The sequence below is a fragment of the Nelumbo lutea genome, chromosome 3, assembly GCF_056320005.1.
Source record: "Nelumbo lutea isolate HS-2025 chromosome 3, American lotus-T2T, whole genome shotgun sequence".
Taxonomy (NCBI): Eukaryota; Viridiplantae; Streptophyta; class Magnoliopsida; order Proteales; family Nelumbonaceae; genus Nelumbo; species Nelumbo lutea.
Genome location: NC_142686.1, coordinates 32,342,368 through 32,370,350, shown reverse-complemented (window position 1 = coordinate 32,370,350; position 27,983 = coordinate 32,342,368). Strand labels below are relative to the sequence as shown.

Sequence of the window (27,983 nt, the reverse complement as noted above, 5' to 3'; positions counted from 1 at the left end):
AAGATCCAGATTTGATTCCAACTTCAGCACCATTGCCAAAGTTGGCCGAGGCATGGGCAGACCATTTGACCCAAGAACTGGTCATGGCTTCCAAGTCCAGTTTTGGACCCTAAAACCGTTTAACTTGGGTTTGGACTAACAGTTAGAAAGACCTGAGAACCAGTGGTTAAAATGGTTTCATTTGCAGATCAATTTTTAAAACCATGGGCCAAGGAGGTGATAAACTTATGACATGAGTACCAAGCTATAGAGGAGTTTTAAGGCTACAAGTAGTTTCGAGAATTTCAAGGGTATTTTTACCTTAAAACTAAACACCCTTACAATAGGGTTGTCAAGATGTTGGGCTTGGGTTGGGTGCAGGTAGAAACAGAATTGACCCATTAAGAAATACTGAAGACCCAGAACCGACCAGACCAAATAGGGTCTGTAATTTTAGACCCATAACCAAACTGATGGCTTCTCGATCACAATTGGGTTTGACCTGGTGGACCCAATTATAATAAACCTTACTGATATATAATTCGGGTTGAGTGCAAATCAGTTTGGGATTGGGTAGAACCAGTTCTAAACCAATAATAATCAGGGCAATATATCAGGAACAAAAGATGACCCATGGATTCCACTTCCTCAAAACAGAACTGACCCAATCAGTTTGGGTCCATCCGTCAGGCCTGATCCATTGACAGCCCCACCTTACAGCACGGCATCCAGCTCTCCTCTAAGTGTCAATTGGGTTTGATCATATGAATGATCTACGGTGGCTGTCCACAGTAGACAACCCCTAGGCGTCAATTGAGCTTTCCCTGCATAACATAACATGTTAGCCAAAATTTTGAGCGGGCATCTAGCCTTCACATTCGGAATATCTTCTGTACTTTGAATATTAAATTTATGGGGAAATATTTTTTTTGTGAGAGTTTATGGGAAAATATTTACCATATAGAGCTGGATGCCATATTTATACAAAATTTTCTCGAAATTCTGTCTCCAAATTCTTTTAGGCCTTGTTTTCTTCGGTGTAAAGATGAACCAGATAAAAAATTTTTCATGTGATTCACTTTTGCATTTATTTACTTGCACTGTATATATTTGTATTTGCAGTATTCTCAAACTGAGCTTATGGTTTAATTTTGCATTTGGTTCATTTTTGTATCTCTAATGAATATATTTGTATTTACACTCTGCTCAAACGGAGTTCTCAAATGGATCCTATCTTTTTTACTCTTACCTAGTGTAAAATGTCCTTGGCAATGCAAAATTTGCACCACCTTCCTCTTACATCAATTCTCTTTTGTGTAAAGTGGAACCATATCATCTTGTAGGGTGCAAGTCAGGGCAGGCTGCGCTGGGTTTCAGCTCAACTCAAACCCAACCCTAAGAATTGGGCCTAAAGCTTGAGATCAAGGTCAAGTCACACTAAAATGTGATGCACTCAGGTTAGTCAATTAGTACACACTCGGGATCTTTAAGCTTAAAGAATCATGTCAGCAATGTAAGCTTTTGCAAGGGTAAATTGCTGAAACCTGTCATCGCCTCGTCAGGTTATTCACAAGTCACAACTGCTTAAAATGAAAGGTGGTTTCATTGGTTTTTTGAAGTACTTTGCTATTTTAGGTTGTGTTTGATACCATTGTTGTTTCTTCTTAAAACGTTTAGAGTTGTCATGTCACAATCAAAAATGTTTTAAGTTAATGAATACAAATACAAATTGCTGTTGTTAGTTTCAACTCTAAACAGCAATGATCAATCCCCAAAATGATTCATGAAGAAACTGAAATGATAACAAACACACCCTAATCAAGCTTTTTCAAGTGAGCAGCAAGCGATGTTAAGTTGCAACGACACGGCAAGAGGAAAGGCGAACTTAACCAAGCAATTCCCTCTGTAGACTGTAATAAACATACAATACAGGTTATTACTCTGTTAAGAACTTAACCAAGCATTCTCAATATTGTTAATTGTAATGTATCTTCCCATAAAAACTATTAAAATGTACGTTTTATTTTGATGCCTCCAAATGAAGAGATGGAAAATGTGCTATTGGTTTAATTACAAGAGATGAAAATGGAGAGATTGTGTTTTTTGTGCAAGGACATTTGCTCCGTTGCTCGTGTTCAATCAGTGTAACGGAAATGCTGGCAGCCTGGCAGCACGTAAAGATCACAAAATTGCATTAAGATTCAAAGGCCTGAATATCATTAGATATTCTCATGATTTTAGGAAAGCAAAATTTTTTAGGAAATGGGCTTACAAATTTAGGTCATGCTTCAAATTTTCTGTAACAGTTATAGAATAGTTTTTAAATCATATTTGTTTTTGTGACATTTAAGGAAGTACCACGAAAAAGTGCACATTTTATGTATTTATACTTTCATACTTATTTCAACCTTAGATTTAATGTTACTAATATATTTGTGAGATTTGTAAGAGTTTGTTAAATGTATCCAAGTGTATCTATATCATTTTACCATATCCAAACACATCCAAAGCATATAATGCATATCCTTATAAGTTAATACTTGGCACTTAATAGAAAATATAGTATCAAATTATATAAAATGTTGAGCAAAAGGAAAAATAAATCTATAGTTTAGCTAAATAACAGTTGTTTTTTTCGAAGCTAAAAATAATATTTCAAAATGTAAAAGGAAATAACATGTTGGACTTCAATTTTAATGTGCGTTACCCACAAAATAGCAAAGATATAAAGATAAGCATTATCCAATAAGCTACACCATCTAAATAAATAATTAAATATGCGGTATCATAACAATACCCACCTATTTAAGTATATTCAAAAGTTGCAACAAAAATTATTTGTAAAGAATTTTTATTATTTTTTCTTTTAAAAATAAATTAAAGTATATTAATCAAATGGGCAAGGTATACTAATTGTTTTAACTAATATAAAATAAAATGTAAGAGAAGAGTTCAAAAAAGCACAAGAAAATTGCATAAGAACTTTTTGGGGCTTTTGTCTCAAAATGCCTTTAGTCCTACATCACAGTGATCACACCTCTTCAATACCAACCTCTGCCTTACACAGATTTAAACCTCGCCTGACCTACATCTCACCTTTCAACATTGCCATTAAGCTTCCTGCTGCCAAAGATTAAAGTCGCCCACAAAGCAATACATTCAGGTGATCTCCTAAGAACCCTTAAGTATTTCAAATAACATAAGCAAAAAAATAAAAAATACAAAAGAGGTTCTGTAACGGGCCATATATGATCCTACCATTTTTTTTTAATTCCCAAACCTTACTCCTGATGGAGGCACGGCCACTGAAATTTTATTAAGAAATCCAGCCAAAAAAGACCTATGAGGGGGGCGTAAAAGCCTAATCCCTCTAGAGAACATACCGATTAAATGCTGCTAGATGGCTAAAAGAATGATAAGAATATTACTAGAACTCTTAAAGATTTGAATAATTCAAAGAAGGCCTTTACTTCCCTGTGTTAGCTTCACTCAAAACTGATGCATCAAAAACCAGATCAAAGGTCAACCTGGTTAATTAACAACAGGCAACTGCTGTTTTGACATGAGCTAATCAGCTACATCACCTAATAAGGTTAACTCCATTTTTGTTTCAGCTCCGGCTCAGTGCTTTTATCTTCTTGCTCAACTGGTATGGTCAAACTGATTTACTCTGGGAGTCTTGGGCTTCATGGGATGCTCCTACCTTCCACTGGTCAAATACATCTGAACTTAACATGAATGAGCTAGCGTTTCTATGTCCACCCCCTCCATATTTCTGCATTTCAATCACCACCTTTAATTTCATCCCAGAGTTATAATTATCTTATCTGTTAGTGTCAGGAAAGCATTTCCATAAACCCAATAGGAAGTATATTCCATAAAGTAGATAGAAAGGAAAAGAACATAACCTGTGATATGGGGGTTGTGTCTTCTGAACCCAAACTCCTCAGACTTATTTTCAGCAATTGATCATTTTGTAGCTCAGGAACTCTATAAGCAACAGCTCCAATACCCCTAGAGGACCCAAGAAAGACACATAGGACAGGGATCATATCAAATTGTAACCAGAACAAGGACACTTATGAAATTTGTACTAAAATGCAGAAGAAAATGGTGTACACCTCTGATTTCAGCAGGAAATTAATGTGGATTTTGAGTCTGTAATTCAACCTAAATAACAAGGAGGTTCCTTCAGTACTTAGTCATCTTTGAGGTTGAGTTGTTAGCTTGATTTGTGGCATGGGAAGTTCCACATAAAGCAACTTAAAGTATTTTTAGAATGGATAAGGATGAGAGATTTGAAGGACAAAGGTCATGGAGGCTAGCCTTATTAGGCCAAGTGTTCTTGCATAGGAAATTGAGGACTGATGAGCCTTAAAACTTTTAAATAAAAGGGAAATCCAAAATGATGTTTGATTTTTCCATGCTTCCTTTCCTTCTTCAGCCTTATGGGCCCATTTTCTAAGCAGAAACCATGTCCCAAATAGAGGGTCCTTTTTACAGCAAAAAAAGAAAAAAGAAAAGAAAAGAAAAAGTGGGTCATTTTTACATAACTTCTGGATGGAGGTTGCCTTTGGCATTAAAGGACATTTCCTTTGAACAATTCTGTAGTTTGAAGTTGACTGTTGCCTTAAGAACTGTTAGGAGAGTAGTATTTATATTTAGTTTCTGTTTTATTTCTTTCCTTTTCACGCCTGTGATAGGGGGATGTTATTGGCCTTTTACACTTGTAAATTAAAGTGGGATGGTTTTAGGAAATTCTATTTTACTATCAAACACTAAACAGGATTAAAATTATAAAATTAAAGTGGGATGGTTTTAGGAAATTCTGTTTTACTATCAAACACTAAACAGGATTAAAATTGTAATTCATCATTGTTTACACATTCAGATTTGAGTTACTCGTATAAATAGTAACCCAGACTTTGGGAAAGTAGATTTTCTTACCAATTGGCAAGTTCTTTTCTTCTGAGCACCAAATACAATATTTCTACATGATAAGCAGCATCAGAGAAGTTGTGTTTTCTCCCTCTATTTGTTCCATATAAAGGAGTGACAAGTTGCAGTGAAAAGTACAGATCATAGATGAATGAAGGGTAACAATTCAGTTTCTGCGAGCTGTGATTTGTGGAGTCATTGTGACATCTAACCAAGTTGGTGAACATATATTCTATGTTGCAATAATGGTGTAATTAATGATTGTGAATTGTGATCATGTGGTAGTTGTGAAGAAGGTGTTCTTAATTCTGGTTTCTGTTATTTTTGTTGAGAAAGGATATGAAGTCCAAAGTCCTCAATTGTGCTGCCAACTGATTTTTTTTAGTAGCTTCCAACTGATTTTAAGCCACATCCAAATGACCTCGAGTTGAATAGAACTATATTGTATGGGAAAATTCAGTTGAGATTCTCCTAACAGCTGGGGGAAAGGTGGAAGAAAATGAACAAGTATAAATTAGCCTAAATCTTAGGGTACTTCCCTAGGTTCCATAGCAACCAGCAATCATTTTTTTCTTCCTTGTATCTCAGTTCGGGTTTTGAATTCTTCAAGGGTTCAAGACAGCATACACCAAAATTGAGTTTAACTCAGCTTGTGCCTGATTTTAGGCCAAGACGTATTAATTTGTTGATCTATGTAGGCTCATTTGTTCTATGGCATTGAGGAGCTGAGAATAGTCCATTTCTTGGCTACTCAAGCTCTTCTTTAAAGGCACAAAGGGGTTGACCTCTTTTTCTTGGTTAGGTTATAGGCCATTCCTTCAGCTTCATAATCGAAGTCTGATTCTTCTATATGGTCTATTCAACTGCTGGCCTACTTTCAGTCATTCTAGGTTGTTTTGATCATAATTCATAAAAAAAGAACTTGAGTAGAATTAGGGTTTCCCTATTCAAGGTGTATAAGTATGCACTATGTCTGCTAAAACCCCTTAATTATATTCCTTTAAGGAAATACCATTTGATTTTGATTTTATGTGAAAGAGCTACTTTGTAAGGGTTAAACCCAATAACAGGTATAAGCAGTCCCATCAGCTTGGACTCTTAGCGGGTTATACCCATGAGTGGGCCCTACAATTGGTAGATAGGTCATGATCCATACACCATTGGGTACTTATGTATTTAAACTTATACATCTTAACAGTGAGTCCCGTTAATAGGTAAAAAGTGGGACCCACTTATTTTGACAGTGGGCCCTGCTGACGGGTGGGACCCACTAGTTTGATTTGATAGTGGGCATGGCCCACTTTAATGTTTTGAACTTAAATATTTTGACAGTGGGTCCCGCTGATAGGTGGGACCCACTAGTTTGATTTGATAGTGGGCATGACTTACTTTAATGTTTTAAACTTAAATATTTTGATAGTGGGTTCTACTAACAGGTGGGACCCACTAGGTTGATTTGTTAGTGGGCGTGGCCCACTTTTAAGATTTTAAACTTAAATATTTTGATAGTGGGCCCTACTGACAGGTGGGACTCACTAGGTTGATTTGTTAGTGGGTGTGGCCCACTTTAAGATTTTAAACTTAAATATTTTGATAGTGGGCCCTACTGACAGGTGGGACCCATTAGTTTGATTTTATAGTGAGAATTTAGATTATATTTTATTTATCTATTTAGATGTATATTTTTTATAACTGAGGTGGATAGGATCCACAGATTGAACCTTAACTAATTCAAGGGGTAATGTAATTTATCTTCTTAAAGTGGATAAGATCCACCTCATATGACAGTGGGTCCCTTTGTAACAGTTGGCAACAAACTGAAACAGTGGGTCCTAGGGGTGTGTCATTTACGAGTGGCAATATAAGCTGCCACAGTAACATGTGTCCCCCTTTTCAGGTTTGCAACAGGTGGAAAAGTGTTGCTACAGGTCAGCACACCTGTCCCATTTTATGTGTATTGATAGCACCGGGTTAGCCTACTGAAATTCTTTGGGGTGGATAGAATCCACTGACATATCAGAGGCTCCCCAGTATTATTATTATTATTTTTTGTTATCTTTGAGGTGGATGGGATCCGCTAGGTATACATATATATATAATTTGAAATAAGCTTTTGAGTTCTAACAGAACTCTAGAGAGAGAGAGAGAGAGGATAAGGATTGAAATAGATAAATTTTTAAAGAGATAGAAAGAAAGGATAAGATTTATACTTGTGTAAGCCTATCCTTATACCTCAATCAGCCGAACTTCAAATCTCCTCTATTTCTTCTCTCCTTTTTTTCTTTCTTTCTTATCTCTTTCTCTTCTCCCTTCTCTCTATCTGCCTCCCAATTTTCTTCTCCTCTCCCCCTTATATAGAGGGAGATAGTTATGGGGTAGGGAGGTTAGAGCAACCTCCCCACTCTTCATACGTGGGGTGGTTGCTTAACTCCCCCCCATAACCAGAACAACTTAAAATTTGAATTTATGTGGAATGGGCCAGCTGTCAAATCTGCCCCCCCCCCTCAAGCTTCATATTTATTTATATTTTTTTTGCATCATATATTTTTTAATCATAAACATAGGTACAACTAGAGTAACCAATAAAAATGCTATGGGCCCACGAATAGGATCTCTTCATGGGTCGGTCCACGGGGAAAACCCTCTGTTTTCCCTTGTTCCTCCCTGCTCTTGATGGACCTATCTAGGCGCCCTAATGGTGATTTGTTCAAGAGATCACCTTACTCTCCTTTACTCTCTTTCTTGACTGAATATTCGATATCCTCATTTAATAACGGTGTCTCCTTAAATAGGAGATTACAAGAGTCCTAATCTTAGGGAGTCTCCTTGCTGAATAGGGAGACTTCCAATTCTATCTTGCTAAGGATAAGATAAGCTAATCCTAATTTGATAATAAGATAAATTAATCCTAATCTGATAACAAGATATACTAATCCTAATCTGATAACAAGATAAACTAATCCTAATATGATAATAAGACAAACTAATCCTAATCTGATAACTTACTAACAAGATAAGATAAGAGCAATAGAATAAGATAAGAACAAGCAAGATGATCTAATCTAATCTGGCGGTGGGTCAGGTTCCTGTTGCTGCCGGCGGCAATGGTACGTCTTTCCAAGGAATGCAGCGATGGTACGTCCCTCCGGATATGTGGCTTGGAACTCTGTCAATGGGATCCATGTGGCTTCGGCCAATGGTAAGCTACACCATTTCACCAAGACTTCAAGAACTCCTTGATTGAAACGAGAGCGGATGACAGCTTTAGGTTGGGGAATCAGTTTGCCATCTTGCAGGGGTGGCAGGGAGGGGACTTGGTCCGAAGGAACACCCGTAAATGGTTTCAGCAAGGCGATGTGGAAGACATCATGAATCCGGCTGGTCTCTGGCCGTCCAGTTGGTAGGCCACACTGTCAATCCGTCGTAGAACCTTGAAGGGCCCATAGGACTTAGGGGCTAGTTTCGGGGCAACTATACTAGGACTAGTAATAGCTGCTCGGAGAAGTTGTTGTTGCTGTTGATCATGTTGTTGCTTCTGCTGCTGCAGTTGTTGTTGTTGTTGGTTGTCTGGCTACTGTGGCTGAGGGTGTTGCTACTACTGTGGACCAAGAAGAGTCTGTTGCTGCTGCTGTTGTTCGCCGGACGGTTCCGTCAAGTCAGGCGGAGGCTGTTTGTGGTTACAACCCCTTCTGGATTCCTCTCCCTATTAGAGAAATACGATTCCAAAAAGCGTCGCAACTCCCGGACATCGTCTTTGACCTCACGAACCTCCTTGCTGGTTTCTACGAGCCTATGCTCCAGTTCGTGGACCCTGGATGATAGCTGCTACAGATCTCCCATGACGACCGGCTCTGATACTAAAATGCTATGGGCCCGCGAATAGGATCTCGTCACGGGTCGGTCCACAGAGAAAACCCTTTGTTTTCCCTTGTTCCTCCCTGCTCTTGATGGACCTATCTAGGCGCCCTAATGGTGATTTGTTCAAGAGATCATCTAACTCTCCTTTACTCTCTTTCTTGACTGAATATTCGATATCCTCATTCAATAATGGTGTCTCCTTAAATAGGAGATTACAAGAGTCCTAATCTTAGGGAGTCTCCTTGCTGAATAGGGAGACTTCCAATTCTATCTTGCTAAGGATAAGATAAGCTAATCCTAATCTGATAATAAGATAAACTAATCCTAATCTGATAACAAGATAAACTAATCCTAATATGATAACAAGATAAACTAATCCTAATATGATAATAAGATAAACTAATCCTAATCTGATAACTTACTAACAAGATAAGATAAGAGCAATAGAATAAGATAAGAACAAGCAAGATGATCTAATCTAATCTGGCGGTGGGTCAGATTCCTGTTGCTGCTGGCGGCGATGGTACGTCTTTCCGAGGAATGCGTCCATAATAGAGAGAGAGAGGATAAGGATTGAAATAGATAAAATTTTAAAGAGATAGAAAGAAATGATAAGATTTATACTTGTGTAAGCCTATCCTTACACCTCAATTAGCCGAACTTCAAATCTCCTCTATTTCTTCTATTCCTCTCTCTTCTCTCCTTTTTTTCTTTCTTTCTTATCTCTTTCTCTTCTCCCTTCTCTCTATCTGCCTCCCAATTTTCTTCTCCTCTCCCCCTTATATAGAGGGAGACAATTATGGGGTAGGGAGGTTAGAGCAACCTCCCCACTCTTCATACGTGGGGTGGTTGCTTAACTCCCCCCCATAACCAAAACAACTTAAAATTTGAATTTATGTGGAATGGGCCAGCTGTCAAATCTGCCCCCCCCCCCCTCAAGCTTCATATTTATTTATATTTTTTTTTGCATCATATATTTTTTAATCATAAACATAGGTACAACTAGAGTGACCAGTAAAGTGTCTATAACCAGTCCAGATTTACTAGGGTTTCCGATTCTTCTACTAACACTAGTCTCCTATGGGGTCTTACACTAGCCCTCTACCAACAAGTTGTGGTGTAGACTTTTAAAAGATATTGAATCAGAAAAGGTTGGTGGGGTGGGTACCTGCTTTAGTTCACTACCATTCCGGTTCAATTCTTTGGGTCTCAAGGTACCAAAACACTAGTCTCCTGTGGGGTCTTACACTAGCCCTCTCTACCAACAAGTCGTGGTATAGACTTTAAAAGATATTGAATCAGTAAAGGTTGGGGTTGGTGCCTGCTTTAGTACACAACCATTCTGGTTCAATTCTTTGGTTCTCAAGATACCAAAAGAGAAAAAAATGAAAGATAATAAAATATGTTTATTTAACAAGCACTTGGGATGTGTTAATGCAATGATATGCCTGAAAGGACAACCTAAAGGTAGCCTACTCCACCAAAGATTGGAGTTTTTCTTTTCCGGGAAGGTATTGTGGAAGAATTAATACCTATGACCTGCTCAGAGACAGAAAACTAATTGGTGCTATCTTCCCACTGGTGTGCATTGTGCAAAGCCAATAAGAATTAATACCTATGACCTGCTCAGAGACAGAAAACTAATTGGTGCTATCTCCCCACTGGTGTGCATTGTGCAAAGCCAATGGTGAGACTTGCTATTACTTATTAATCTCGTGCCCTTTTGTTTTATGTTTTTGGGAATGGTTCTTTTCCTTGTTTGGGTGTAGGTGGAATCCCCCAGCTGATGTATGAAGTTTATTTGACTCCTCTTCGGTGGGCAAAAGAAAAGGAGTATGTGGAGGTGTACAAGGGCTGCTATTTGTTGGACTACTTGGGAAGAAAGGAATGCAAGAATCTTCATGTATGAGGAGAGAAGCAAAGAAGCTATCATAGAGACTATTACACTTAGCCCATTGGCTGCAATCTTTTGGACTCCTTTTCTACTGTCTCATCGAATGACATCATTTCAAACTGGAAGGGTGGAAAATTCTGCCCCAATTAAGAATATCAGTATTCCTACTTGGTCTCCGCCAAAAAGAGGATTTGTTAAGATCAACTTTGATGGAAGCAGTTTGGGTAACCCACACACAATAGGAAAAATACTTGCATTTTATTCTGGCCCAATTGGAGGAGATTTCCTAAGAGCTGAAATTTTGGCATTAATTGAAGGAGTAAAGAGGGAAAGATCTTTGAACATTGTTAAATTAGTTATTAAAGGGGATTCTGGATTACAAATTGGTTGTGGGATGGCTACTAAGCAAGGAGGCAAAACTGCGGAGGAGTTAAAACAACAAAAAGAGGAAATTCAAATGGTTCACACAAATGGAATAAAGAATCTGATGGGTCAAAAGCAGAATTCCTGGCAGTAGTTTTCGGGGTTAATAAAGCCAAATAATTGGGAGTTGGTAGTTTGATCATTGAAGGTGGTTCAAAGGCAGCTTAGAAATGAGTTTAGATGCTTCAAATGGATTTCAAAAGATATGAATGTTCAAATAAGGTAGGTTAAAGATCTGCTAACATTTGGCAGATAGTTTAGCCAAGCAAGGGGTTCAAAGACAACATATGTACTGGGCACAACTGTAATATAGTGGGGGGGCTAATCCTGTAATGGGTTTGCTAGTTTCTCACATCTTGTTGTATTCTGTTCTTTTTAATCTTTAATGAAATTCTGATTTTCATATTGCTAATAAAAATTATGGGTCCAATGGGTCAAAACTCAAAAGGAGTGCAAATTCCTTTCCTAATGCTCTTGCTAAACAAGGGGCAGGTAGAGATCAGTTGTAAAAAGAAGAAAAGTTTTTTGGGGAGAGATAAGAAGGTTTATCTCTTTCTGCTTTTGTATCTTTATTGTACTCTTGAGCTTCATTTCGAATATTAATGAATTTTACAGTTACTGATCAACAAAAGGGGCAACCTAAAGGTTGTATCTAAGGCATTATATGCAGCTTTATTGATGGCTACAAATGTTTAGCCATAATTGATCGAATCGGTTAGAGTCAACAGAACAGGGTATTTTGGTCTTTTGGTTTATCTAATTAGAAGTGAAAGGTCTGTTTTATTCAAGTTTAAGTTATGTGTCCCATCACTTGTAAGGGACAATACTGTCTTTCTTGTAACTCAATTTATTCAATGTAAATACAAAGTGGGTCGACTAGAGGGGTGACTTTTCCTCTACAGGCCGAACCCTTCTTCTTCTTCTCTACTTCGAACCTAGAACTGAATAGGATTATTTATGTGGTATCAGAGCAATAAGACACCAGTTTTTTCTTTTTTCCTTATTTTCTCATCACCCTTTCTTCTTCCTGAGTTCGCCGCCAGCCATATCAGTTTTCTTTATTTTTCTCCTAGAATGATTGGAAGTGAATATGCCTCCGGTTGCTGTAGTGGTGGTCATTGAGGTGGTGTACTAGATATCCTCTATTCGGTGATGCGAAGAGGGCTGTTTGTGGACAGGTATAAACAGAATCTTTTATTTTAGCCCAGTAGTGGACTGCGGCTGCTTTCTTTTGGTCTATAATACATTTCTGTGGTGATGTGAATTGATAGGTATGCATATCAGCCTCTTTTCATTCTGTTTATACCTGGATATGTGCATTGAAAGTAGGTCTTTCGATTGCTGAGTTCATGACAGCAGTAGTGTGGTGATAATTATATTCTGTTGAGTAGTGTGTGGTGTGGTGCTGAATAGTCAAAGAAGAATACCTTGTCTATAACAGTGATTCCTTTGTGAAGTGACGAGAATTAGTTAAGATGGCGTCAACCGGAGATGGGAGTGACAATAAAACAAGTATTATGATTTCTCCAGATTACTTAAATGTTCAAATGACATCTATTAAGTTGAATGGTGAGAATAATGTGTCGTGGGCCAAGTCAGTGGAGGTGTTCTTAAAGGCCAAGAAAAAGGTAAAGCATGTGAGAGAGGAAAAACCCTCTTCAATGTGAATTTTATGTTCCTAGATACAGCTAAAGAATGCTCAAATCATGACCTGGCTGTGGAATAGCATGGAACCTAAAATCAATGTGCATTTTATGTTCCTAGATACAGCTAAAGAAAATTGGGACCATGCTAAGAAACTTTATTCCGACCAAGATAATACTACTAGAGTATATCAGTTGTACCAAGAGTACTTTAATCTGAAGCAAGGTAACCAAAGCTTGGACAAATACTATGCAAGCATGAGAAATATCTGAAATGAGCTTAATGTATATCATCCTCTGACACCGGATGTTCGGGCTCAGCAACAACAGCGAAAGCAACTTGATGTGACACGGTTTCTGGTGGGTCTAAAGGATGACTATGAACCTATTCGAGCACAAATACAGGGGGATCTGCTCTCCCCTCACTTGAAGAAGTGCTTGCCTGCCTTAGGAGGATATCTATTGAGTCTACAGAGTCTTCTTCTCTCTCGGACAGATCTAGTTTTGTGGTGACTAGAGGAGGAGGTCGTGGAAATAGAGGTGGTGGAGGTAGTGGCCGTGGATTTCCAGGAAACCGAGGTGCTCCTATGTTTAATCGTGCTAGTGGCCAGAGTGGAGGTTGAGACTCAAGGGGAGGTCGTGGTAAAGGAAGGAGTAATGTACCTAAAAAGTGTACATACTGTGGATTAGAGGAGCACACTGTTAATTTCTGCTATGATTTACATGGTCCACCCAACACTTGGGCTAACCATGCTGTGATTAGTAGCAGTGGTACAGTTAGTGAAAATCAGCAAAATGATCAGGCTCCCTCCACATCTATTGGTGCTTCTGGGAAGGAGATGGTGAATGTACCACGTGAGGTATATGAGAAATTCCTTCAGACATCCTCTCAGTAGAACACAGCTACTCTTGCCCATTCAGGTATGGCTTGCTTGGCTTCCAAACCTTCACACTGGATCATTGACTCTGGAGCCTCGGATCATATGTCTGGGACTCCAGATGTATTTTCCTCACTTTCTCCGTTGTCCACATCCCAAACAATTACCCTTGCTAATGGTTCTACATCTCCCATTTGTGGCGTTGGTGATGTTGATCTTTCTTCCTTATCTTTATCATTTGTTTTATATGTTACCAAGTTCCCTTTTAACCTTATGTTTGTTAGTAAATTAACCAAGTCACTTAATTGTTCCATTACCTTTTATCCCTCTTCTTGTGTGTTTCAGGATCTCAAGACAGGGATGAAGATTGGTGGAGGGTGTTTGTTGAAACACAATAGCCGAATAAGAAGAAAAAGATTTGAGAATGGTGGCTTATCTACTTCAGTCGGCCCTACAATCTTATATAGATGTTTACAAAATAATGTTACATGAATGGACTAGAATGCCCCTGATTAGTGATGGGACACCTAGACAAATAAAACATTAAACAAGTTTAGGCCCAATAACTAAGGACTTAAGATACAAATGTGACTAACACAAACACTAAATCAGCCAAACCAACACTCCCCCCTCAAGCTAAGCATGGATGTTAGTCATGTTTAGCTTGCCAAGTCTAAGAATTCCATTGAAACTAGTCCTTTTGATAGCACATCAGCAATCTACATCTCAGAAGGAGTATAAGGAATGCAGAGTTCCCCTGAGACTATTCTTTCTCTAACAAAGTGTCGGTCAATCTCAATAATGCTTCATCCTATCATGTTGCGTTGGATTATTTGCAATGTTGATGGCAGCCTTGTTGTCACAGTACAACCTGAGAGGACACTCGACCTTTATCCCGAGCTCACCAAGAAGGGTCCTAAGCCACAGTAGTTCAGCAACACCATGAGCCATAGCTCGATATTCAGCCTCTGCACTTGATCTACCAACCACATTCTGCTTTTTACTTCGCCATGTAACCAGATTCCCTCCAACAAATGTGCAATACCCAGAAGTAGACTTCCTGTCTCCAACAGAACCGGCCCAATCTGCATCAGTATACGCTTCAATTTCAATTTTATTGTGTTTTTTGAACAGAATTCCTTTTCCTGGGCAAGTCTTCAAGTACCTAAGAATCCTTTCCACTGCTCTCATATGAGGAATATTTGGAGAGTGCATGAACTGGCTGACAACATGTACAGCATAAGCAATATCTGGTCGAGTGAGAGACAGATATATCAACTTCCCTACCAGTTTTTGGTATCTCTCTTTATCAAGGTAGTCCTCACCTACTGATTCCTATAGACCATGGTTCTGTTCTATTGGAGTATCTGCTGGTCTACACCCCACCATACCTGTCTCCTCTAGAAGATCAAGGACATACTTCCGTTGACATATATAGATGCCCTCTTGTGACCTAGCAACTTCAATCCCAAGGAAGCACCTCAGATGGCCCAAGTCTTTGATCTCAAACTTAGAAGCCAAGAACTCCATTAATCTTTTTATCTTTTCCAGATCATCCCCAGTAATCACCATATCATCCACATAGACGATGAGTGTCGTAAGTTTGCTATTCTGTTTCCTTATGAACAAGGTATGATCTGCACCACTTTTGAGTGTATCCCACTCTCTTCATGGCCCCACAAAGCTTCTCAAACCAAGCCCAAGGAGACTGCTTAAGACCATATAATGCTTTCCTCAGTTTACACACTTTCCCATCAAAACCATAACCTGGTGGAGGATCCATGAATACCTCTTCACGTAGATCGCCATTTAGGAAAGCGTTCTTCACATCCAACTAATGTAGCTCCCATGAGAAGTTTGCAGCTAATGACAATAAAACCCGGATTGTGTTGAGCTTCGCGACTGGTGCAAATGTCTCTTTGTAGTCAATCCCTTCCTTCTGAGTAAACCCCTTTGCCACAAGTTTGGCCTTGTATCTTTCAATGGACCCGTCCTTCTTATGCTTTACAGTGAACACCCACTTGCATCCCACAGTGCTATTCCCTTCTGGTAAATCCACTAATTCCCAAGTCCTTGCTTTCACTAAGGCTTTCATTTCTTCATTCATAGCCTCTCTTCGTCTTGGGTCAGACACTGCCTCTGAGTACCTAGTAGGGACATGCACGGAGGAGAGACCAGACACAAAGGAATAATAACGAGGAGATAAACGTGAGTAAGAAACAAATTCAGCAATGGGGTGTTGGATAGTACAAGAACAGGTAGACTTACGAAGAGCAATAAGGAGATCCAAATCAGAAGTATGAGTGATAAGATTACCTGGAGTTGTTGAGACAGATTGATCCGAGTCCGATTGGTTGCTACCATGAGTTAGAGGGTCTTTTTTCCTTCTGTTGTAGGTAATTATTATATCCTTTTGTTGCTTACTGGAGTCCTCAGTTACATCTGCAGCATCAAGAGTGGTAACAGGTGCAATGGGAACCTCACTAGGTTCACCCGGGATGCTACAACTAGGAGGATCAGGAGGAGAAGATGGAAGGCCCGAGGCAGAAAGAGGCACAAAAAAGAAGGGGGAAGAAGAATCCTCTTTCATCACATTAATCTCCTCCTGAAGAGGATTCTGGGAAGAAGGAAAATAGGATTGAGACTCAAAAAATACCACATCTTTTGTGACGTATTTCTTCTTGGTGACGGGATCATAACACTTGTAACCCTTCTGTGTAGAAGAGTACCCTAGAAAGATTCCTTTCGTAGCCCTAGGATCCAACTTGATCTTGTTTGGATCCTTTACATGTATAAAACATGCACAACCGAGGACTCTAGGTGGAAGAGGAAAGTCTGGAAGATTAGGACAAATGACAGAGAAAGGAGTTTTCATACCCAACACCTTGGATGGCATCCGATTTATCAGATATGATGCAGTAAGGACAGCTTGAGACTAGTAGTGCTTGGGAACCTTGTGCTGAAATAGTAAAGCTCGAGCGGTCTCCAATAAGTGTCTATTTTTGCGCTCAGCAACCCCATTCTATTGAAGGGTACTAGCACAAGATGACTGATGTAGCATGCCAGCATCCTCCATGAACAGGTTCAAGGATCTTTCAAAATATTTAGCAGCATTGTCTGAACGGAATTGCTTAATCTTCTTGTCAAATTGAGTTTCAATCATTTTACAAAATGCCATGGTTATCCATGACACTTCATCACGTCCTTTTAACAAGTAGATCCATGTGCATCGTGAGTAGTGATCAATAAAGTTGATAAAGTAACGAAAGCCATCTATAGAAACAAGAGGTGAAGGGCCCCAAACAACAAAATGGACCAAATCAAAAGGAGCTTGAATTTCATTACTAGAAATTGGATAAAGAGTTCTACATTGTTTTGACAATTGACACACTTCACAAACTAAACTTTGACTTGAAATACCCTTGAATAATTCAGGAAACAACCCTTGCAATGATGAAAAAGGTAAATGACCTAGCCTAGCATGCCACAAGTGTAACCTAGCTATTGACTCCTCATTATTCTGACTATTGGCAGCAGATGTTTGTAAGGCCGAACTGATGTCTGCATCAAAATAGTAGAGACCTCCACACTCATGGCCGCTCCCAATCGTTCTCTTCATCAATCTGTCATGAAAGACACAATGAGTAGGAAAGAAAGTTATGCTACAGTTTAAATTCTTGGTAAGCTTTGAAACAAATAAGAGATTGGAAGTAAGATTGGGAACATGTAGAACATATTTAAGAGAGGTCCTTGCTTAGGTCAACCCCCCCTTCCCAGATATGGTGGAGAGAGAACCGTCAGCAACTCTCATCTTACCTTGGTCAGACATCAATTGATAAGAAGAAAATAAAGAGGGCATGTGTGTCATGTGGTCAGTTGCACCGAAATCAATAATCCAAGAAGTAGAGCCAATAGAACTAGTTGCACTATAAGCAGAGACAATACCTAATCTGGCAAGGGAGGTGGAGGCAAGGGAATTAGTCCTTAGACGGGTTAAGGCCCGACTAAGGACCTCTACCTCATCAACAGTGAAACCCAAGGACCTGGATGCGGAGGAATTAGCAATCTGTCTCATGGGAGAAGATGCAACTGTAGATGTGTTCTTCGAGCTATCACCACTGTGACTTGTAACAAGGTTCCCATTTGTTGTTTGATTCTTCTGGTGCTTCTTGTCTTTCCTTAACACAGCTGGTTTCAGATGAGGATAAAGAACCCAACAAGTCTCTTTTACATGCCTTTCATCTCCACAATGAGTGCATTTAAGATGCCTCTTGTCTGAATGCTTGTTCCCCTTTTGGTTTGAAGAAATCAGGGCTGAATGTTCAATTGGTTGTATTTGAGTATCAACTTGCATCTCTTTCCTCCTAACCTTTTCATTCCTTACTAGATAATAGACATGATGTAAATCTGGCATTTCATTCCTTCCCAAAATTTGAGACCTTATGCTCTCATACATTGGATCTAAACCAGCCAAGAACTTAAAGGCTCTACCCTCTTCAATTTGTTTATCATGCCTCTCCTTGTCTTTTGCATTCTCCCAATCAAGAATAAGATGATGATCAAGTTCTTCCCATAGTCCTTTTAGGGTTGCAAAATACGTTGCAACTGTTATATTCCCTTGTCTCAATGCAACAATGTCTTGGTTTAGCCTATAAATTCAGGCATTGTTTTTTCTCTGTCCATAAGTTTTAGAAACTTTCTCCCAAATCTTAGCAGCGGTGGAAAAGTGTTGAGCAGTCCTGACCACTCTTAGAGTCATCGAAGCAAGCAGCCAGGACATAACAATAGCATTTTCCTTATGACATACTGCGTACTCCACACTACCCACTTCAGGTTCCTTCTTCTGTCCATCTAAATAACCCATGAGTTCTTGGGAAGTAATGAAGAGCATGGCTGAAACAGACCATTCTTTAAAGTTGTATTCATCCAACAATACACCGGTGATCTGCAAGCTGTGCAGATTTGGACTTTCCAGATTAGGAGACCTCCCACCAGTTCTATTATCCCTAGAAGACACTTCTCCCGATATTGAAGACATCTCCTTCCTCTTACAGTGATCACAACTGAAAAACTCAGTACAAAGAACACTTTCAGACTTACCAAAGCTGTTACAAGCCTGAGAACCCGTCATAACAAGTCTGAAACCAAGAATAATCCACCTCTGTACTGTGTTGAACACTTCTGGACTAGGTTGGGCTTTGACTTCTGCTGTCGTAGACTGTGATCACACTTACAATCTGTACTAGGACTGTCAAAGTCAATTCTTCCACCTAGATCTGTTCCACACAGATCTCTCTTAGTAGTCGAATGGCTACTACCTGCTACAAGGTATCTAGTAGGGCATCGACTTCTGGAATAAACTCCCCTTGGGCCCTACAACCAAGGGAAACCCTAGATATAGACCTTGTTGTGTTCTACGGTCAACCCTAGGGTTTCTTCACAACGGCCAAGATAGGAGAGAGAGAGGAAAAAAGGAATAGAGAAGAGCAGAAAAGTGGTGGCTATAACCAGACAAACGGATTAGTGCTCTAATACCATGTTTGCTGGAACACAGCAGCCGAAGAAGAAGAAGAAGAAGAAGAGGAAGAAGAAGAAGAAGAAGAAGAAGAAGAAGAAGAAGAGAAGAAGATTTGAGAATGGCGGCTCATCTACTTCAGCCGGCCTTACAATCTTATATAGATATTTACAAAATAATGTTACATGAATGGACTAGAATGCCCCTGATTAGTGATGGGACACCTAGACAAATAAAACATTAAACAAGTTTTGGCCCAATAACTAAGGACTTAAGACACAAATATGACTAACATAAACACTAAATCAGCTGAACCAACAGAGGGCATAAGGCAGGTGGATTGTATAACCTTGATGGTGGTGCCCTGCCAGTAGCATTTCAGTCATCTCTTACTCCTTTTCAATGGCACTGCAGAGTTGGTCATCCATCTTTCAAGGCCCTGAAGTTGCTGGTTTCGTCCTTAAGTAATCTTTCATCGTTGGATTGTGAATCGTATTAGCTTGGGAAACACCAAAGAGTCTCTTTTAGTCCAAGAGTTGATAGTCGTGTCTTGAGTCCTTTTTCTTTATTTCATTCTGATGTTTGGGGTCCAAATAAAGTGGTGTCATACAATGGTTATAAGTATTTAGTAATTTTTGTTGATAACTTTTCAAGGATGACATGGCTCTATCTTATGAAAGATCGCAGTGAATAGTTCTCAATTTTTCAAAAATTTTATGTTGAAATACGTACCCAATTTGGAGTTCATATTAAAATTCTTTGCTCCGATAATGCAAAAGAGTACACCTCAACACCATTTCAATAATACTTAGAGCACCATGGGATAATTCATCAAACTTCTTGTTCCTACACCTCACAACAAAACGGTGTAGCTGAACAGAAAAATTGGCACCTACTTGAAACTGCTCAGTCTATGATGCTTAATATGAATGTCCCAAAGCGTTTCTGGAATGATGTTGTCCTAACATCATGTTTCCTCATCAATCAGATGCCCATGTCCATCCTTGGAAGTCAATCCCCTTTCTCAGTTTTGTTTCCCACTCTGTCTCGGTTACCTCTTACTCTGAGAGTCTTTGGGTGTGTTTGTTTTGTTCAATATTTGGGGCTTGGTTTCGACAAGTTAGATGCACGTGCTACTAAATGCATCTTCCTTGGATACTCTAGGACTCAAAAAGGGTATAAGTGTTATAACCCTAACTCTCATAAGTTATTTCTCAGGCACCGAGGTCCCTTCTCCTTCCCCCGTGGTTCCACTTCATGTTCCTGTTGAGGACCCCCTTTCCGTGGTTCCTATTCCAGTTACGGATCCCTCTCCCATGCAAGTTACTACTGAGTGGCCACCAATCCGACAAGTGTATACTCATAGAAGAGCAACGACCCCCCCTCCAACTCAGTCCTCGTCGACAAATCCAGTGGTTGCACCTCCTCCCTTGGACCTTGATCTTCCTATTGCATTGCAGAAAGGTAAGCGTAGTTGTACATCTCATCCTATTTCACATTATGTTTCAGTTGCTCACATTTTTGCTTCCCACCGCCACTTTATATCCTTGCTATCATCGGTTTCCACTCCCAAAACTGTCCAGGAAGCCCTTACCTCTCCAGGGTGGTAACAAGCAATGGAAGAGGAATTGTCTGCTTTATAACACAATCACACGTGGGAACTTACTATTCTCCCTCCCGGTAAGCATGTTCTTGGGTGTAAGTGGGTCTACATAGTGAAGTATCTTCTAGATGGCAGTGTAGAACGATTAAAGGCTAGGTTTAGTGTTTTAAAAGCGCAAGGTGCAGGGGTCAATTTGCACCTGAGGCACAAGGCGAGGCACGTGCCTTTTTGAAGCAAGGTGCAAAAATACAAAAAAAAATGCTAAAAATAAAAAAAAAAGTCAAAAAATTCAAAAAATATTAAACATAATATTACTAAAAAATATAAAGTTAAATTTTAAAATAATGTTTTAAAAAACCTATTGTATGAGAATTTAAAAATAAAATCAAACATATCAAACATTTTCAAGCATGTAAAACCTCTAATCTCCTTTTTCACTCAATTACAGTACTTCACATAGCTAATGTAATGTAAAACATATTACATTCCTGATTCTACGAGCCGCATTTGTGCCACGCCCCTCGAGGCAAGCCCAAACAATTCCACATTAGGTCTTAAATGACCCAGTTTGGTAATGTTGTTCATTCATTCATCTTAATAAAATGTCTTCTTAAAAAGCAATTAAAACTATAAAATCATTATTTTTTGTGTGAAAAATAAGAATTTAAGACCTAATGTGGACTTGTTTGGGTTTGCCTCGAAGGGCGTGAAATGGGCACCCCCGGCCCAGCCGTTATGTTGAAAAAAAAGCAAAAAAGCGCCAAATTTTCAAAAGGCACGCACCTAGGCGCACCAGGCATGTGCCTTTTGAAAGGGTTGCACCTTGGACCTGGCGAGGCGCATACCCTGTGCGCCTAGGCGCGCCTTTTAAATCACTGGCTAGGTTAGTGGCCAAGGGCTATTCTCAGTTGTATGGTGTGGACTATATGCATTTTCTCCTGTGGCTAAAATTGGCTCAATTTGGGTATTGATTTCATTAGCAGCAAGGTATGACTGGCCTCTCTTGCAACCTGACATCAAGAATGCCTTCCTGCACGGTGATCTAATTGAAGAGGTATATATGGAGCAACCACCAAGGTTTGTTGCTCGGGGGGAGGATGGTAAGGTTTGTAGACTTAAAAAGGTAATTTATGGGCTAAAACAATCTCCACGTGTGTGGTTTGGTAGATTCAATGAAATAGTGAAGAACTTTGAGATGAAACAGTGTTAGGTGGATCATTTTGTATTCAGCCATGACTCAAAAGATGGGAAAGTCTTGCTAGTGGTGTATGTGGATGATATTGTCATAACTGGGAGTGATAGTAATGGGATTGAGAGGTTGAAGAACTTCCTACAGGACCACTACAATATGAAAGATTTGGGTAAATTGAAGTACTTCCTAGGAATAGAAGTTGCAAGGTCAAGGCATGGAATTAACTTATGTCAAAGGAAATATGTCCTTGACTTACTTGAAGAAACAGGGCTGTTAGGTGAGCCGAGACACCTATGGAACCAAATGCTAAGTTGAGCATTGATGCAAGTGAAAAGCTTGATGATCCTGGAAGGTACAGGAGGTTGGTGGGAAAATTGAACTATCTGACTATTACACAGCCAAATATATAATTTGTTGTAAGCAAGGTTCAAAATATCGACACGTATCGACTTGTATCGGCTGACCGGTTCAGGGGGTGGAGGAGCCCCAAATCGGCCCCCCTAAACCGGTTTTAGAAAAAAAATATAAAAAAGTAAAAAAAAACAGTATCCATTCGCCCAATACGCCCCTACCGGCATATCGGGCATATTGGTATTTTGAACCTTGGCTATAAGTATGGTGAGTCAATTTATGCAACATCCTCGGATTCCTCATTGGAAAGCAGTTCTAAGAATTGTTAGGTATCTGAAGGGTGCTCCAAGTCATGGTTTGCTATACAAAAGTGGAGGAACTCTTGAGATAGAAGGATATACAGATGTTGATTGGGTTGGTTCTGTATCAGATGGGAGATCAACTACAGGGTATTTTACCTTCCTTGGTGGCAATCTGGTAACTTGGAAGAGCAAGAAGCAAATAGTGGTGGCAAGGAGCAGTGCAAAAGCTGAGTACAAGGCTATGGCTCATACCACATGTGAGCTAGTATGGTTGAAGAACTTGTTACAAGAGATGGGGCTCTTAATTGACAAACCCATGAGGTTATACTATAATAATCAAGCTGTTGTACATATCTCTTCTAATCCAGTCCTCCATGAGAGAACAAAGCATATTGAAGTCGATTGCCACTTTGTAAGAGAAAAAATGATTAGTGCAGTGATAACTACATCTCATGTGAGCTTAGGAAACCAGTGGGTAGATCTCTTTACAAAGGGGCTGTCTCAGGGCAGAGTAGATTATATATGTGACAAGCTCGAACTATATGGCATATACTCTCCAGCTAGAGGATATACTCTCCAGCTTGAGGGGGGTGTTAGAGTCGACAAAATAGGGGTATTTTGGTCTTTTGGTTTATCTAATTAGAAGTGAAAGGTATGTTTTATTCAAGTTTAAGTTATGTGTCCCATCACTTTAAGGGGCAATACTATCTTTCTTGTAACTCAATTTATTCAATATAAATACAAAGTGAGTCGATTAGAGGGGTGACTTTTCCTCTACAGGCCGAACCCTTCTTCTTCTCTTTCTCTTCTCTTCTTCTTCTCTACTTCGAACCTAGAACTGAATAGGATTGTTTATAGAGTCAAATTTGAAAACAAGAACTATTTATTAATCAGATTAAATTCCAATATTGCTTCAATATAGCAGGTTGTGAAAAGGAGATATCTAACCTCAACTTTACTCTATTACTCTTGTTAGCCAACTGGTTTCCAAGCTCACTTCTTAGATCTGAAATAGAATCACCATGAACAGCCTGCATAAAGACTCATTAGAAAGTTCATATTTTAAGATTGGTAAGACATGAAAATTGAAAAATGATTTCAAGTAGGGATACCCAAAATATTTAATCCATGTATTGCGTATTAGTGAATTAGATAAAATGCAATACAATAAAACATATTTTCTATATTGTAATTGGTATAAGAAAACTAGAACAAAAGGAATCCTACCAGACTAAAATTTTTATCTTAAACTTAATCATAGTTGTCAAGGCAATGCCTAGGTGACAAGGTGCGCATGGAGGGTTGCCTCGCTTAATCACCAAGCTAATTTGTACATGGCACTATGAAATACTTTTATATTCTTAATTTTTTTAAAATATAATAAAAAAAAGGCATTAATAACTAAAATATTCATTTTGTGGGATTATATACTAATTTCTTTTTATTAGTTTCTAATTTGTTAGGGTTCAATCAACACACATGTTGGTGTATGCTGTCTTAAACCCTCAAAGACTTAAAAACTTGAACAAACAAAACTAAGAACTTAAAAATCTTGTCCAGTAAACACATTCTTCTTCTTATTTTCCTAGGAAAAAAACAGGGTCTCAAGCCCTATATTTTTTGAATTTTCTTTTCCTTCTCATGAATATGTTGATTTTCTATTTTTGAATATGAAATTTATACTTCTTTATGAAATATATGGATAATTATTAATAAATGGTGGTTTCTAGTTGTTATAGAACCTAACCTAGGTAACTACGCTAGAATTCATGTTTTTTAGTTAAAAAAAACAATCACTTAGGTGATGCCTAGGCAACAAGGCGGTCTCCTGTCACCTAGCATTGCATTGGCACCTTGGAAAACATGATTTAAATGGCACATATTCATAGACGAAGATAGTCTATGCTCCTTTCATGCAAAACTGCTATGACTTCTCAGTTTAGCATGTAAGGTAAATTCATAGGGAACTTTATTAAGAACTAGTTTTTCTGGGTTCAGGGAATTCATAATGGATATGTAGAAATTCAATACCATCCTTTTCTTTTCTCTTTTTGGTAGAAGAAGGGAGGAGCAAGAATCAAATGGATCACTATTTCAAAATCACATTTCTAATCAAACCAATATCTTTTTCTCTTTCCAAATGCTACAGTATTGAGCAAAAAGAAGTCTACCCACAGATTCTACAAAAGAAAGACTGGAAGAATCATTATAATGCTACTCAACGAAGAAACAACAAATAAAAAGAATGTGCAAGCAAGAACATACCAGGCAACGGCCAAATAATCCACCACCCAGTTCAATTTCAAAAGACTGCTCAAGAACTTCATCAATTAGTTTTTGTTTTTGTGACAAGCTTCCCATGCCTTGATTGATTACAGACTGAAGATCCAACTTTAGTAACTGCTCAAATTTATGAAATTCAGATAGTAAGAAACGATGGGTGCCAGTTGCCACATTAATGTTGTGGTGTAGTGACTGTTACACACAAACACACACATGCACATGCATGTATGAGTAGAAATCAAACTATTAGTAGTCTGATGCACACTAAGAATAGGAGAATAGAAAGAAAGGAAGACCCAAGAAGAAAATAGAGGAGACGATGGGGATCATTCAAGCCTTTGAAGACCCATATAGACAGCATGGGTCAAATGTTGCTTCCCAGGAGCATGAGCTAGTTATTACTACTACAGCTACTTCCCAGGACCACCCAACATGTTCTGTACCTAAGGAGAACCTTCTAAGTATGGTAGGGTGCTGCCATTTGAAGAGGACTTACCTTACTCCATCCACTTCATTTGCATCTACCTCAGGTAATTGGGCCCAGCCCATGATCACCCCTACTTCCGTCAGAGTACTAATGTTGATCCTCTTAGAGTTTTCTTTACCATTTTCCCTCTTACCTCTACCCCTAGTCACTCCCAGCTCAACCCAGACAAAGCTTCCTAGATCACTACCTTCATTTTTTTTTATCAGAATAGGTCACTACCTTCATTGTAACCGTCATCTTCTTATCTGTCATCTTCCTAGCAACCCAATTCTTCTTCTTCTTCCACTCTTTCTCTTCCAATTTCCTAAATGTATCCTTGTTATTTCCTTCATAAAAAAAAATAAAAAAAATAAAAAAAATAAAAAAACTTAAATCTAGCCTTAACAACCATACCCATCACATGAAACCTAAGGCTTTGACATTGCTCTGTACAGGAACAATCAATACATTGACAGAATCACCAAAACAACCAAACCAATAGATCAAATTGAATATTTACCTGCTCAAACAAAGAAGGATTTAGTTTAACATTGTATTCAATATTCATATTTTTCATCCCACTACTAAAAGCTTTACTATCTGGAAGAGCCCATCTCCATAGATCTGCATCTTCAATATATTTGAACATCTGCAGCAGACTAACGCCTTTGAGTGAACTCTCAGGTAACAGTTCATTCCCAACTCCAACTGCCCCACTACTGCTATTTGATATCTTACCACTTCCTAAGAGATTCTTCTTAAAGTAATCATAAGCAATGGTAGCCCCACTTCTCTCCATGTCAATTACTTTAATCACATTCTTGCCAACAGAAGTGTTTCCATTTAGCATCTCAAATGCAGTCTTGTGATGGTCTAAAATCACAATCCTGGGAAAAAGAGAACGTCATGAGTTATTAACAACAGAAGAGTATAACTATGTCTAAGTTGATTTCCTTGCAGAAGGATAACATGAAGAAACAACTGAGTCCTAAAATCCATCAACTCCGCATATCTCTTAAACGGAAAACAAACCAAAAAAACAAACCTTTCAACTTTAGAAGCGACTGCTTGAACAAAACCAGAAGGGCCTACGAAATCTAGGAGGTAAACATCATTAATTTCATCCAAAGGAAGATCTTCCACCCTGAAGAAAGAACAATAAAAAGAAAAAAAAAAAAAAAAAGATTATTGATGCCATATCAACAACTAATAACAAACAAGTACGAAGTATGTAATGAATAAAAACCCACATAGGAACTGTACACTCTTCATATCATTCAATCAATAAATGAACCTGAAAAGCCTAATATATCATAACAGGGACATACACATAGCATTATCCAACAACTAGCACTTAGCAAAAACATGCATCGACCAAGCAATCAACGTTACTAATTTCTGAACTAAATAAACTCCAGCTACATCAGAGACAATAGAAATACGGAATGAGGGAGGGTAGAGAGAGAGAGGGGAAAGGGACCTGATTGGGTCATAAACAGTATTGGGGAAGAAAACGGCGGGAGTGGAAGTGGCGGAGAAGAAGAGGTGGGCGGCCAGAGCTGCGAACGCGCCGTCCGGACAGGGATAATGGTACAAGACTGCAGCTTTCTTCCCAGCTTCCATGGAAAAATGGCTTTGTGTACAGAAATGGCAACCAGTTGATATCCTGCGGACTGTGAAGCAGTCCTTTGACGGGATCAGGCGACAAAAGAACCGAGTTATCATCACTTTCCCTCGCCGAGCTAGACCACTGCAACCTTTAAAGGGGACGGTTGTATTCTCGTTTCCAAATTTACCCCTATGGTATGCCCTTAAAGTACGGATAAGCCCATTTCAGATTTCTGAATCCCAGCCCAACCCTACCAGATTTCAAAAACCTAAATAACTCTGACAGAAATATTTGATGGATAAATTCCCACACCATGAAGGCAATTTGTAGATGTTGATGACTTTGGAAGACAATATGGTTTTCCATGTCGTTTTTTTCTTTTTCTTTTGCAAAATTCCGAAGTACTCTTTAATTGAAAAAGACCTAAATACCCTCTCTTAAACCCAACATTGTTTTCCAACTTAGCAACGAGAGAATGGAAGCCAAAGCCTTATTCTCTCTCTCTCTCTCTCTCTCTGTGTATTGCCATTAAAAACCCTTTTTGAATCACCATTAAATTCCATGTTTTCTTTTTGAATCACCATCAAAAGCCATGTTTTCTTTTCAGGTCACCATTGAAAAGGGTTGTTAAATGTGATAATGTATAAGCAGCAGAAGGAATAAAGAAGAACAGTGGCCAAATATTTGCACTAAAGAACGAGCCACACATTCAACGTTGTGGCTGCCCAACGAGAACTTTCTTGGCCTCACCATGACACGAGCTTTCGGAGATTTCAAGTTAATGAACCATGGCATAATTGTCATCCCAGAGATCACCCATCATCGTTTGACTATGAATAATCAATTTCATGTTCTTGCCACTGATCGGGGGTACAACAGCTCGTCAACATCAATGGTGATGAGTTAGAAAGACTGAGACCCTTTTTGTTCTTGGTGTTTGACTAATGGCATGTGTCGATTGATGTAGGTACGGGATGTGCTTATCACCAAAGAAGTGTCAACTATTGTGTGGCTTCAAAAAGTGGAAAGAAAGCAGCAAGAGCAGTAGT

At 38.9% G+C, this 27,983-nt stretch overlaps 1 protein-coding gene across 6 annotated transcripts; it reads right to left on the bottom strand.

The window, feature by feature from the left end:
* Positions 1–1,608: 1,608 nt before the first annotated feature.
* On the bottom strand, positions 1,609–27,234 carry LOC148864065 (DHHA1 domain protein). Of its 6 annotated transcripts, none has more exons than XM_088981201.1 (7): positions 26,806–27,234; positions 26,371–26,469; positions 25,846–26,212; positions 24,842–24,976; positions 23,525–23,607; positions 3,888–3,993; positions 3,381–3,754 (listed from the first exon to the last, which is right to left on the bottom strand). In XM_088981201.1, the coding sequence occupies exons 1-7, from the start codon at positions 27,048–27,050 to the stop codon at positions 3,635–3,637; spliced, it is 1,155 nt and encodes a 384-aa protein (XP_088837327.1). In that variant the 5' UTR covers positions 27,051–27,234; the 3' UTR covers positions 3,381–3,634. The 6 variants fall into 6 exon arrangements, with proteins under 6 accessions (XP_088837329.1, XP_088837328.1, XP_088837327.1 ...); XM_088981200.1 differs by having other exon boundaries at positions 24,842–25,051; positions 26,806–27,179; XM_088981203.1 differs by lacking the exons at positions 3,381–3,754; positions 3,888–3,993 and adding an exon at positions 1,609–1,889 and having other exon boundaries at positions 26,806–27,178.
* Positions 27,235–27,983: the final 749 nt, after the last annotated feature.

What these genes read in the sequence shown, in the direction of transcription:
- LOC148864065 (XM_088981198.1), bottom strand. Translation starts at nt 27,050, where the DNA reads ATGATAACTCGGTTCTTTTGTCGCCTGATCCCGTCAAAGGACTGCTTC. An exon ending in GTCGCTTCTAAAGTTGAAAG is followed by an intron (nt 26,213 to 26,370) that starts GTTTGTTTTTTT and finishes TCTTTTTCCCAG; the next exon opens with GATTGTGATTTTAGACCATC. An exon ending in AGTAATAGAGTAAAGTTGAG is followed by an intron (nt 17,237 to 23,524) that starts GTTAGATATCTC and finishes CTTTCATGACAG; the next exon opens with ATTGATGAAGAGAACGATTG.